The 14,056-nt window shown below is 33.5% G+C and overlaps 1 protein-coding gene across 3 annotated transcripts in view; it reads right to left on the bottom strand.

Annotated features, from left to right (window-relative positions):
* The window catches only part of grn (GATA binding protein grain), a 141,981-nt gene that overhangs the window by 57,463 nt on the left and 70,462 nt on the right, over window positions 1–14,056 (bottom strand). For all 3 annotated transcript variants that reach the window (XM_074120651.1, XM_074120652.1, XM_074120653.1), the window contains one exon: window positions 8,450–8,595. In XM_074120651.1, the coding sequence (XP_073976752.1) occupies window positions 8,450–8,595 (146 nt within the window). The remainder of the gene's footprint in view (window positions 1–8,449; window positions 8,596–14,056) is intronic.

Genomic DNA, 14,056 nt, shown 5'->3' with positions numbered 1-14,056 from the left:
TATTGTTTTACATTAAAAACTGGATTTTTACCCATTGGCCGAATTTGTATGTAACATATCAAACGAAACTTCAAAATAAAAATCGCTGACAATTTAAATTTGCTTTCTTGGGTGCTACCATGGAAATAGATAAGATAAGTTGGCCGAAGTAACAAGTAACATGTTAGTTGCTGTATCATCCTTAGCTATAACCAAGCATTTAGGACAGACAAGCCTAACTTTCTCCCTCCCATTACTGTGACCTTTGCGAGTGACAAAGAAGTAACAGGTACTGAATTTAAAGAGTTGTTTCTGGTCTGTCGTGAAGAAGTTGGGTCCGTGTAGGAGTAAAGAGGATTTCCATTTACTCGACTCAGTGGCGATGCTCAGGCGGCTATTCCAATGGATGTCTCTCCAGGTATGGTCCAAGGCAATTTAGGGTTAGCATGCGATGAACAAGTCCATACTCACCTCTGCTGGTTACGCATACGGCCCACTTCCTACCCAGTTCCTTGTCGACTTTATCTAGCCTTGTATTTGTTTATAGGCACGGTAGGCTGAAAGCAGTGTACTTTGAGTACAGCTTCGAAGGAAGAGAGGATCTTAATCCTGTCTGATTACACCGCAGTCGATAGTGAGACCTTTTGCAATTGGAGGCCTACTGGAGATAGTTCGAAATTAGCCTGGTAAACAAACCTGGGGCTTGTAAGAAAGAAGTCATTCTAATTAAAAGTGCAAGGTTGTCGCTTTTGAACTTCGTTCCATGTTCTACACATTAGTATACATTAGTAAAAATTTCGATTTAAAACGAAAAATAAAATAAAATAAGAATTTTAAAGTACCAAAATATTAAATACTTATTCTTGAGTTAATTTTTAGTGTTAACCTAACCTTTTTATTATGAAATATTCAGCATATTATCAATGTTAAATTAATATGTTAGATTTGTCTAACGCTGTTTTACATTTATATAAATTTGATGTATATATGTTTTGAGGAGAGACATATAATAAAGAGCAGTTTAATAGTTGCTATTGTTGCATGAGGTGTGCTTTGTGATGGCTAAATAGAGTGTATTGTGTAGCGATCTGCAGGGGGCACCCTACAGCTTTGGGGCGCAGCTGAATGGTGGGCGTGCCAGTTTGTTGTGCTTAACAACGACCACCCTCAATAGTTTTCAAAGATTCAAAATAAAAGTAAAAGAAAGAGAAACATTAGAAAAGGGAGAACTTGAAAACATTTACGACTGTATCCTCAATGTGAATAGTGTCTCCTTTTTTTCTTCAGTATTATCTCAAACCATTTGTATTTCAAATGTGTTTATGAATTGAATAATGGGAAGATATGTTACAATATCTCCCTGTTCTTAGAAGGAGTATCGTTGTAGTGACAAATTCTCACCGCAGTTATATGTTTTAATGGCGCTGTTAACGGGTAATTAAATCTGGTTTGGAACACTCGTATGTCTTTTTCTTATTCCAGACATGTACTTACTCAAGCTATGTAGAGTCATCGAATCTTTTTCTCGGAGTACAACTACGAAAACATTACTTCCAAAGCTTTTAAGTCTGTAAATATGATTGAAGCGTTTTTACCTATTACGCTGCTTCCAATTGATATAAGAGGTGCATTATTCTTTCTATCATCGCTAGTTAGAGGAATATTGTCGCAATCGTTGCAAATTTAGAAAATTTTCGACGCAAAAACGTGTTTTGAAGTTCTCTAAATAAGCACTAAATTCTTACATATGAAAAAATTCTGCTTATGCACGTTTCACTTCTATCGTCAGTTTTGTAAACGATGAATAACGGTAAAACGGACTTCTAATCTGACTGTGGCACCGCTATAAGTAGAATTTTAACTATAAGTAAGTTTGACTCCTGTGAGTTTTCGTGCTAGTACTTTGTCACAGTTTTGTGCCCAGTTTTTTGGAGTACCGAGCGGAATTAAGCAGAAATTAATGAGAATAGGATGTTCCCTTTTAAAATCTGAAATTTGCAATCCATGTCCATTTTGTTGATCACTTAAAAATGATCGCGATAAATTGTTGTTTTAGAATTCAAATGGATTGATTAATAAAGGTATTAAAAAATGCTCGCTGGGAGATAAGAGACTTAGTTTGTAATTCTTAAAATCTAAAATAAAAACCACAGGTAGTGGAGGGATTAGCTCAGAGATTAGTGCGCTGGACCAATTAGCCGAAGAACCCAGTTTCAACTCCATGCGTGCTTTCTTTTCCTACGAGTCTGCACGTCTCCCAGTCCGGTGATACTGTTGTCTGCAATGAGAGAATGCTCGTGAATGTAGTAGAATGCGCCAATGACCTCGTATATTGATTTTTTTAAAGATAAGATCATAAATACTCGCCTGAACTTCATGGAAAGAGTGTTTAAAGCAATTTTTTTAAAACCTGTAAGATTTTGAGTTCCTAAAATTTATGTGGAACTACCGCAAATTTGTCAATTTATGGGGAGAGGATTCAGATACGTAAAAAACTGTATCAAACAATTGCATCGTCAGTTTTCTATCTTCCCGCACCGAACAGCTCAAAGTGTGTAACTAAGAATAATTCATCATAAGCTTTTGATTTCTATTTAACTTCTAAAAAATCTTTGCGAATACTCACACCAACTTTTCTTATGTCGCAATTTACGCAATGACATTTCATTGAAGCTTATAATTTGAATCAAAAATCACTAAATTTTTTTCGGGAAAAGGAATTAATTTTGAAGTGAACAAATTATTTTTTTTTATTATGAAAATACAGATAAGAGTTGGTACCTTAATTTCTTTATGAATCATCTTGAAGACATGTACCTTTATATCCATTACCTTTATCTGCCTTCATTCCTATAACAGACAGTCCGTTCGAGGTGGCAAACTTTCTCAAAAATAGTGGTTTGGCCGGAGGACAGTGAGTGGACCCTAAATGTCAATGTTATTATCAATACAGTTTGATGTATAAAGTATCATTGAAAGAAAAAAAAGTTTAGATATAAATTAATAGAAGCAGTAATGTTGAAAATAAGTTCGATCATGTATGGGCGATTTAGCTGAACATGAATTGCTGGAGAGGATGCCGATAGTATTTGTGTAAATCATACAAAAAAAAAGTCCAATTTTTTAAATATGCTGCCTTGTCAATCACTTACACGTGAATCCACCCCAGATGCCTGCGGACCAAGTCCTGTCCCTTGATCTTTTCTAATCTAGATGGACATTTAGTGTAGGTAATGTTTCTACTTTGCGCATTCAACTATGTGACCCTTTTTGAATGATCTGTTTTGTCTAAAGAACTTTCTTCCATTTTTGTATAAACGATAAAGGTGATAATTTGTTAAAATTAGCTTGTACAGTTCAAATTACTGGATGTAGAGTAACTTTCTGTTACTGCCTGTGAATTTTCGGCGTTTTGGAGATAAAGATTGAAATCTAAGTTTGGTTTTATTTCTTTTAATTTAATAATTTCACAAATAAATTATTGTATTTAAACAATTGATATTTGAAAATCGTAGTCAAACGCTATTGCTGAACAGGACAAACATCGAAACGCTTCTTTCGTACTCGGCCTTTCATTAGAATGTTAAGATATTAAGATGTTGTCTATTAAGATATTGTAATTTTACCAAAAGTTGAGGGCAATAACTGTAGTTGCCTCCGTAGAAGTAATTTAAACATCAATTAAGTGTCTTTATATTTTGATTTGCTTAAAAGCAATTTTTTTAATTTCTTTATTTTCAAGTTTCTGATGGACAATTTCATTCTTTAAATTCATATTTTCTTTTACTATCTCAACTGATTTCTCCTCAATAATTTCTGGTTCACCTTTAAGTTCCATTTTTAGCTGCATCGGATAACTTAACATCCATCATTTCGCCGAATCTACGTAGTAATGCAGTTTCGTTCATTGTGGGTGCTGCCTCCAAATTTTTACTTAAAGGAGAGTTTTCTTTAGAAATTATTTTTCTTCTGGCGAACTACGACTTCTTTGTTTATATTTAAATGCAAATTTATCAAAATTTGGTGTATTAATAGATTTTATATTAGAGACAATGATGGTATGGGATCTGCTCTGCATTAAGTTCATTCACCGTCATTGGAAGAGATTTTCCCATTTATTTGATCGATTGTTACTAGTATTTTTACTTTATGTGTGTTTTTTAGATGGAATTCGTGTAATATTTGGTCCAGAATCAAACATAATCGCGCCAAGTTCTAATATGCACTTGATAACTTGAGAATATACATTTGAGTATAGAAAATAATTTAACCAAAGACTTTCGATAAGATTCCAAATTAAGCTTAAATACAGCCATTGTAGTATTTATAAATTACTTCTAAAAACTGATATCGGAAAGGCATGCTAAGGTAAAATTAGCCAACTCATTTTAAACATCCCGATTAACTCTTCAGATATCTGGTAACTCATCCACTTATCATTAATGGTGTTTGCTCTATGATTACTGTTAGCAACAAATAAAGGTCTGCTGTAGAAGTGAAACTAGCTACAAACAAGCTTATGAGGACTTTGGTCAGTGGTACCAACAGAAAACTCCAAATTAGTGGGAGGGGATTTAATCTTGGTGCTCCCTTCACGACTTACAAACATCTCTTGGCTGTAGATTGCACTTTCAGCAATACTAACAGTAGCAGCAGTACTAATTTGAGTGTGAAGACCAAAATGTACGTGATGAATGCAACTTGATGATTCGAACAGGTAGATTGACCCTTTCCAAGTATCCCTTATCAACTAGCCCGTCAGTGAAGTGTTGTACTTTTACAATACCGACCACTTGATAATATGCCACATCTGAGTTAGATGTTTAGTTAGTTTTAGTTCTATTTCAGGTTATCGGATATGGAACATAAAATTAAAAGGTTATTGTTACTGTTATATTGTCATGTCGACTGTTCTGAAGGGAATTAATTCTTGGATCATTACCCCAAGACTGTCAGTGAAAGGTTCTAAACTACTGAAAGAGATATTTTCTATCTGGAGGATCCTGGACATAGAAGGTAAATATATGGGTCAGATTAGACGTGTCTCTTGTAAACTGTGTTACGACTTTTTCTTTCATCGCTCCTTAACTTATCTTTGTTAGTTTTGTGGACTCGTGTTTGTCTGCGACGCGGATCTCATCCTTTAGTAGTGGTGAGCCCTTAGCTTCCTGGCAGCATGAATACTGATTAACATATACAGAGCTGGTGTACATGCATCTTTCAAGGACATTTCCCAGACACAGTACACTGAGATATCTTTAAATTGGCTTCATCTGACTGTTTGGACGACGTAGGTTGGGCGTCAGGATCTACGAAATTCACCCACTAACAATCATAAAACCGTAGGAATAATCAACAATTTTTAACCAGCTAATCACTATTTAGAAAACAAATTTCAAAAAAAATAAAACAAAGTCTCAGTATCTAATCACAATTGTCACATTAACAGTCCTGGCGAGAAGTCTTGTGCGCTTAACCAAAATCATTGTACAATTTTCGAAAAAAATTAAAAATTGATTTGGTAAAGTGGCACTTTTTGTTTGACTGATTAGACGGATAGCTTATTGTTGGACCTTCACGGTGGCTCTTAAACTAAATATGAAATTTGAACGCTACGGATTTGAAGCTGTTACCCTGCACTTTCAAACATTTTAGGCCTCAAAACCTTTATTTCCGATAAATTCAAGGAATAGCGAAACCGCGGATTGCAATACTTATTCTAGCGTGCGTTCTAGAAAGATGTTAGGCTGAACAACAAACAGTATTTGTCTCACACACACACACAATCCGATTGAAAACTAATGATTAGATGTGACTATTTTTAACTGTGTTACAAATTACTTTTACGTTGAGATTTCTTTTGAAGATGCATTTAAAGAAAAATATCAAATGAAGAATAGAAGAGTGGAAAAAACATTAGATTAAAGATAATTTAGTTGGCAGAATTATTTTTAGCAACAAATTTCATTGAGAGGTTTTTTTTGTTTTAATAGGAGCGTTGACCTTAAGTTTATCCATCCAGTGAAGAGATTATGCAAATTAGTGTTATGTCATCACTTTTACATCAAGGCCATCATCTGCAGTTGCAATATTCAATCAAATAATTATAAATAAATTAATTTTTGTATTAATTATTAATTGTTGTAAAATTAGTACTTGCATTACAGAAAGAAAATGCTCACTAAATACGATATAAAGAACTAAATCAATAAACCTCTTTCTTGAAAAAAGGGTTTCAATTTTTGGAAAATGTATGCTTAAAATAGAAATAATAACTTGGCGAAATAAAATGCTTTCAATTTTGTGTTGATTCGGCAAATTTTCTTCACATTGTTGTTTTCCCATACAACTCAAATAAGTACTTTTTTTTAAGGAAAAAGCCCACCTCGACAAACAGTACCGTAACATTTGATATAACCTTATTCAAAGCGTGATTTGATGGCATTTGTTATTCAATAAATGAACACTAAAATTATAGAACCAACCAATGATCGCTCAAGATATTCTAACATTTCTGTAACACAGGATGATACTTTAATGCGTTTGTGTGTTTTTACATTTCACACTTTCCTGTACTGATTACCACGGAATGTTCTGCTCACATTTTCCTCTGTAGTATTAAAGTAAAATTATTGCAGGAATGAAAAGACCAAAAAATTATTTAGATAAGAAGGTAAAAGGTATTTGTCGATTCTCAGCTCTTATCAGCACAACGTTGAAAATGCTACACGAAAAGAAAGAAAAGAAAGCAAGAAATACCAGTTTTGTTTATGATTATATTAATTTTTTATTTAAACCATTGTATTAATATTAAAGTGACTTATTTCTTCTAGTTATTTTCTATTAGATTTCCTTTTACTCTTAAACAGTGTTGGTCATCGAGTACGCTAAGTTTATAATAGTTTTTTTTTATTACTCTTTCAAATGCCTTTAATGGGAAGAAAATAAATAAAATAGAATAAATGTAAAAAGAAGAGAAAAAGCAGAGCAGCACTAAGTTGTATATTGAAAGGTAGAAGCTGGGTGTGCAGTAAAATGAAGCGGCACTAAATCAAGTTTAAATTGCTCCGGCGATGTATGCTTGTTAGAGGCTGGTGATTCAATGCGTGTAACTCTCGGCTCTTGGTATAACCAAAGTAACAGTTCTACTCCACAAACTTGTTAATGTGAATGTCTGTTCTACTCTGGATTGTTATTTCTCTAATAGAATTTTCTATTGTGCTAACGTCGTTTTCTATCGTACTTTATGGTTTTTCTACTTCCTTGGGGATTTTGGAGTTTTCGCTGGAGTTAAGTGCGAGATAAATGCGACAAAAATCTGGTTTTAAAACATTCATTACATTCAAATAGTAGTTATAGTAATTTGCAAATTTATAGTTTTCTTTGCCATTGTCCTCAAATTGTCGAAGTGGAGTAAAAAATGGTGGTATGAGAATTGCACGAAAAATAAGTAGCACAAAGCCCAAACTTTTGGCCCTCACGCATTTTAGTTAGTGCTGAAGATGCTGTTGTTTCGTCCGCAATGCCACAGCAGGTAAGGGACATCTGAATAATGCCTAGGGAATCAAATTCACAGCCCCCATTTCGGGTATGAAGATGGGCCCAGTTTGTAATTGATGGCTGATAAGAAGTTTGCTGTATTTGTAACGAAAGTTAGGCTTGATCCTTGGTTTGATACTTATTTTCATTGAACCTTGATTTCAGTGAGTTCTTGGCAATCCTTGAACAATATTATCATTTTATTACAGTGCTCACTTATAAAATTGTACTAATATATTATTTTTTTCTAAGTACGTTGTATGGGTTCACTTTTATTTGTTGCTAAATTTTAAACTAAATTGTTTAATTCGTTCCTTTTTCAAATTCATCAATATATCATCATGTTCATACATCACATTAGTAAGAAATGCCATCAGCGATTCTAGTTTGTATGTCCTAGCAAGTTTAAACTAAATCTATTTATTGTATAATTAATAAATCTATTAAGAATTAAATCACTCTGGAAATGTTCAGGAAAATTCATATAGAAATAAAAAAGAAATGAACTTTAACAGAGTTCAGTTTGCGTCAGTTTTATCGAATGAATCATTGACAAGAGATTTTGAACTTATATTTCTTAGCTTATTATCTTGATTAGCAGAATTATAACAAATCACATAAATTTTTAGCAAACTTTTAAAGTAACATTAAGGTTGGATGAAACAACCGCTGAAGTCTAAAAAAAAAAGGTCGAAAGAAAACTAGAAGGATTAGTTTGATTGAAGAAGAAATGAACGGGATTTAATATGACCCGAAGAATTGTAGAACTTGAAAGAGAAAACCCTATTTACTGTAAAAATGTTGAAAGAAATCATCGAATGGAGGAAACTTTTACCAGAAAATAAATATTTCCCTTAAATTCAAATCATGTAGTTTATTACTAGCTTGTGCAAATAATTGAATTGAAGAACAAAACAGAAAATTAACTCACCAGTCTTCTTTTGGGTTTAATAAGTGGCCTATTCTGTCCGTTCATCTTGTAATAGAGGCCACAGGCGTTACACAAGTAATGTCCGGTGCCATCGCGCCTCCATAAAGGTGTTGATGTCGCACCACAATTCACACACTCGCGACCCTCTGTAAACATAATTAAACATTTTAATGTAAGTAGTAATCATAAATTATTGATTTTTATTGTTACCATAAATTTAAACTGTATTTCATCGGTAATCTTAAGATAAGAGTGAACGAAAGAATTTTGAAAGCTTTTTGCATTGCATTAATCTATGAAAACGAGCGGAGATCGAATCTGTACGTTGGAAACTGAGATCAAGCCAGACTCTCAGAGTGCTACATATTCATTATTTCCTCCGCTCATATTCCTTCTTTTTCAGCAAAGTGTTTTGGGACTGATATTGTCCACCCAGTTTCATTTACCATCGCCTACTGTCTCAACAATCCAACAGTAATAACTAGGTTTTCTCTATTATAGTTCTGGACTGCTCAGGGATCGTACTAAGGTTAAAACCTCTTACAAAGTCTCATATCACTGCAATTGCTGATGAACAATCTTGGGTTTTCTAATAGATTTCCCAGGCTTGCATGATTTACACGGCAGAGTATTCTGTGCTAACTAATTTGATCTCTTGCATGAGCAACAATAAATGACTTTTTCGTCTGGTCATTTATGGCTACAAAGCCCACAGTTTCGGAATAGAGTACGCCCATCTTTAGCCTCCTAAATTTCTTTGTCGTCATCTGTCAGTCGAATAAGGTGGGCATATTATCAGAGAATTGTGGTATAGCTTTAAAGCTCTTCTTTTTTGTCCGTTTCGCTAAATCGGGCCCTTTATTTTAAGTATGATTATAATACAAATATTAAATAATAATTTATTATATGAACATTAAACAACTTTTTGGCTCGAATTATAAGTCACTTTTCCATACTTCTTTTAAGTTTTTTTAATTTCTGTAACACTTGATGTCTCTTCACATTTTTTCGTCTCAGTTGTCATTTCGCGAGCATTAAATCTAAAAACGTTTGCGTGTAGCTGGAGAAATAATTTCTTCAGAAACTAACGCAGTACCTTGAAAGGTACCTTTGCTCCGAAGGAATATGCACTATTTTCTTCTTGTACTAAAGTACTTTGTCGCCACTGTCCTGCGTTTGCAGAATGACACACGCCACAAGTAAGGAGAGCATAGTGCAGCGTGCCTATTAGTGACGTAGTGCTTACTCTTCACCAATGAAGCTCTGATTCAAGAGTGGATTAATGATCATGAAGAGGAGGACTCAAACGTAATTTGTAAAACATTCCAGCTTATATTTCAACATTTTTAAGTGATGATTCGACTTGTGGTGTACCAGTAATACCCTAAAGTTAAAAATAATACAGCTGAAAAATACAAAGCTTTCTCACTTCCGCCCCTGTTCATTACTAAATGTACTGAATGTAGATTGTTTCTGCTGGTACGAGAAGATGAATGTAATCGAGATATTAGCACTTTATACTATTCAAATGACAATCTAAATATTTTTCATTCCTCTCACCGATACAATATTTAGAAAATTTATTATTTATTTATTATTTCTGGCATCCAAAATTAGTAAAATTAATATATTAATATTAGTGCATTAATTAGTTCATAATCGTGCAATAAATTTGTTTTAAATCCACACCAAGAAAAACATGTGCAGTTTTCATTAATTGTGTTTAACATAATTTTTATTTTTATCATTTTTGTTTTGTTTTATACATAGATCACACTGTGCATCCCAGTAAATTGTAATTTCAGAGAAAATTATCTTTCCAATGACCTCTATTAATAAAAATTAAATGTGTAAGGATAATTCCGAATATGAAGGAAGAATTCCAAATCGGAAGCCAATTGATTGCCAACTGGAATCGCCGTTTTACTAAATACTATTTCTTTGTTTCTAGCGTTTTTTGAATAAGAATCTTTTTTACTACTGCTACTATTTTCTACTATTTTATAATCTACTATTTTAGTAAACATAATGTTGAAAAAAAAGAGAAAAAATCTGTAGAAAATGTAATTATTAGTAAAAGTTGGGTGTATACACTAGAATAATTTAAATATTTTTAAAGATTGAGTTAATATTTTTATCTACTTTAAACAGAACATAAGTTTTAAGCACAATTATCATTTGTTCCGTTTGTCCGTATAACACAGAATTTGCTACTCAGCAATTAGTGTCAACAATTTATATTTTTTCTTTTATTTTAAATTATAATCATCTATTAGTTTTACAGAACTTCACCTAACAGCGAGAAATTTCTAAAAGATAGTGATGTGGGGGAATATTGAATAAGCTGATCGATTTTGTTTTTGTTGTTTGAGCAAATGCTGGGAACTATTACTGTATAGTGGGTCTGTTGCAGCATAAAATAATGTCGTAAGGAGTTTTCTAGTCGAAGGACATGCTGTTCTCTTTCTCAAGAGTCCAGTGTCCCTACAATGGAAAGGAAATATTGTTGGGATATTGTGGAGGAAATGTCGGCGTAGGAGAAAGGCACTATTTGCAGCAAGTAAAATCATTGGAGTCCTTGAAAGGGGTTGGTCAGTATTTCGCACTGCTGGCTGCATGGGAAGTAGACATTAGGAAAGACAAAGACCATGGCGGACCAACAAGAGAGGGTCCGACTCCAGTGAACAAATATTGCAATTGTACTTTTTTTTTAGGCCATGGTTGGGAAATACTATATAATAGCTTTTCCTATCTAATATTGTTCTCCTTCATTCATTTTTTTTTATTTTTTCTAATGATAACTTTTCTTAAGAGAGTTTCATGCATGATTTATTTTCGAGTGCAAGGTTCTGACTGTAATTCTTGTAATACTAATTAAAGGCCTCAAGCAGAAGAAGGTGATCGTAGTAAGCATTTCTGGTGGCCTCTGAGGAGGTTACTTCTCTTCCCCTCCTCCTGGCAAATAGCTGCTATTTTCTCCAAGCTCAACTTTCTCCTTTAAGGAAATGTTAGTTTTATATTTCTCCTCAGGTTCCTGCTACTTAAATTTGGGCCGCTGTGAAGGCTCTTTCTGGTAGAAATCGTGCAATCCGCACTGGGAGATTCTATCCTGCCACCTGCGAAGACCATGTCCTTCTATGTAAGATTCTATGTGATTAGGGAGACCTTCTTCAAAAGGCCAGTTTATCCTGGGACTACACCCTGCATATGAAGCATTTTATACTAAGCCATTTATACTAAGCATTTACGTAAGATATCAAATTAGCTAAGTGTAATATTTATTTATAAAATTTACATTTATTGTATTTTACTTAGGCTGATGAAGGCCTTATTGGGCTGTGAAACGTTCTTTTATTAATTACACTGTAAACCAGGAGGCTTTTTTTTACACCGAGGAGTTCTCGGTGTATTTGTTTGTCCTAGTAATTGATGGAGGTTCAGTGATATTCGTAGTACTTTTTTAATGTGCAGTGGTTTTCTCACAAGCTGTAATTCAAGAGTATGTTAAAAGAGGTCGAAGAGGCGTCTTGTTAAGCATTACGGCTAGTCCAGGAGCGATTGAAAAGATGTGTTTCTGATAATGGGTGTGCCTATTTAAGCCGAGTGTATGCTTGATACAGTTTTTCTGCAGTCCCAAAATGAATCTTGCATCAAGGATTATGCTGAAGTAAAGCACTTCCCTTTTATTTCTGAAGATTTCCAGATTGTTGAGTTGTAAGTGGCTGAGGTCTTTTATTTCGTGACGTAACGAAGAAGGAGAAGTGAGAGAGGGCCGGTGAGTGTAATCTCCCTTCTTTCAAAGTCGTGTTCATTTAAAACGAACAAAAATATTTTGAAAATACATACATTGCAAGGTTTATGATGTCATTATTAGGACAATAATAGACGGCTAGATCTCAGGGCTACCGGCGCCACCTAATATAATAGAAAGGCCAAATCTATTTGAAGGTTGTTCTTTTAATTTTTAATTTTATTTTTTTCTCTCGTTTGTTTGACTGTTAAAATTTTAAAAAACAAAAGGAGAAATTAAGGTCATAAAAAAAACGGGGGAGGTTACTTTAAAATATTTTACGAGAATTAATTTGGTATTTCTCTCACCCCTAGTAAAACATTGTGCAGATTTTTCTCTCTGGCACCGTACATACATTCTGAGAGATCTACCAGTGGTTTTTACAAGTTGCACTATATTGCTAAACGTAACTTAAAAACTAAAACAAAAAAATTTCTTACGTTGAACAGGATAGTTTCTAATAATTTAAAAATATGTTTATTAAAATTATCCAGTGGGAAAGTTGTATGTGGGTTGTCTTAATACTGTATTTATTGTAATTTAAATTATACATAAAGATAATTATCGAAAACTTACTGAATAAGCGCATGTAGCCACAATTTGTTAAATGATTGAAAATAATTCTTTTTCTAGTGAATACAATTTTGAACTAGCTCCTTTAAATCGCAAAATAATGAGATGGGTCTTTTTACCCATCAAATTAAAACTGCCCATTAAAACTGTAACAAATCATTTCTATAAAGTTACTATCAATGGATTTTACAAAGTATTTATTAATCAGTATAAGGACTATTTCCGAAAAAAACTAAATTTCGAAAACAAAATTTATCGCTACTACAGCCACATTTCTCACTACTAGCGTGAGAAAATGGTAAATACCAGAGAGTTTGTGAAGTTTGAATTTAATAATCTCGTCAAATTAACTTTCCAGAGCACGCAAAACAGAAATTAGAGGAGGATGTAGGTAATCTGAAGGATGAACCTGAATAAGATTGGAGGTAGATTCTTCACACAAATCCACCTGTTTTTCAAGAGTGTGTAATTTTTACGTCAGGGTTATTACAGGAAGCTGAAATAACTTTTATGGCAAAAAATATAAACTCAAGATAAATTAGATTTTTTTTTTAGGTAGGAGTAATAAAAAAAAAAGTGATAAAAAATAAACCTGACGTAATCATTAAATATTCGTTGATTATGTAATAATAAGAGAAGAATTAGCTGCGCTGACAGGTAAAGTGCACTAAGTAAGAGAACGCAGTAAAGTGAGATAGCTCTCGTTAACCAACACACATATGGTGTCCCGCAGATTGAAAAAGTAAATAGACTTTTAAAGTAGTTTGACAGCCATAGTGATTTAGTAATGCTGCGTGAATGCACACATATACACTCCTCTTGGATAGCTAGTGTTAGAGTTCAGTGGGAGGAGAGAGGCTGTGTATAAGCCAACCGCTCCAGGTATACCTCTATGTATAATACATGTATAAGAATGAGTGAGATTCATCTTCTAGTCTCGCGCTGCAACTTTAATAGTCTGTTAAACTGTTTAATGTTTAATGAATTGGTTAATTTTTCATTCATAACACTGGTGTAGCGTTGAAGCATTAACTAGAAGTCACTTTATTTCCTTTTTATTATTATTATGCTGTTTAAAAAAACACCTTTTTAAAAGTTAACGCCTCTGACATCAGTCCTCAAGGTTTTTCTCCAACTTCGAGTTTTTATTAAATTTTATTTTATTTCAAGAGAATGAGCTCATTTCAAAAAGAAACTTTGTCAGCCATTAATTTCAAACAAAAGCAACAGTACTGTCAAAACGC

This window comes from Rhodnius prolixus, unplaced genomic scaffold (assembly GCF_049639745.1).
Source record: "Rhodnius prolixus isolate KJV_2025 unplaced genomic scaffold, Rpr scaffold_2, whole genome shotgun sequence".
NCBI lineage: Eukaryota > Metazoa > Arthropoda > Insecta > Hemiptera > Reduviidae > Rhodnius > Rhodnius prolixus.
This window is presented reverse-complemented; position numbering and strand designations above follow the sequence as displayed.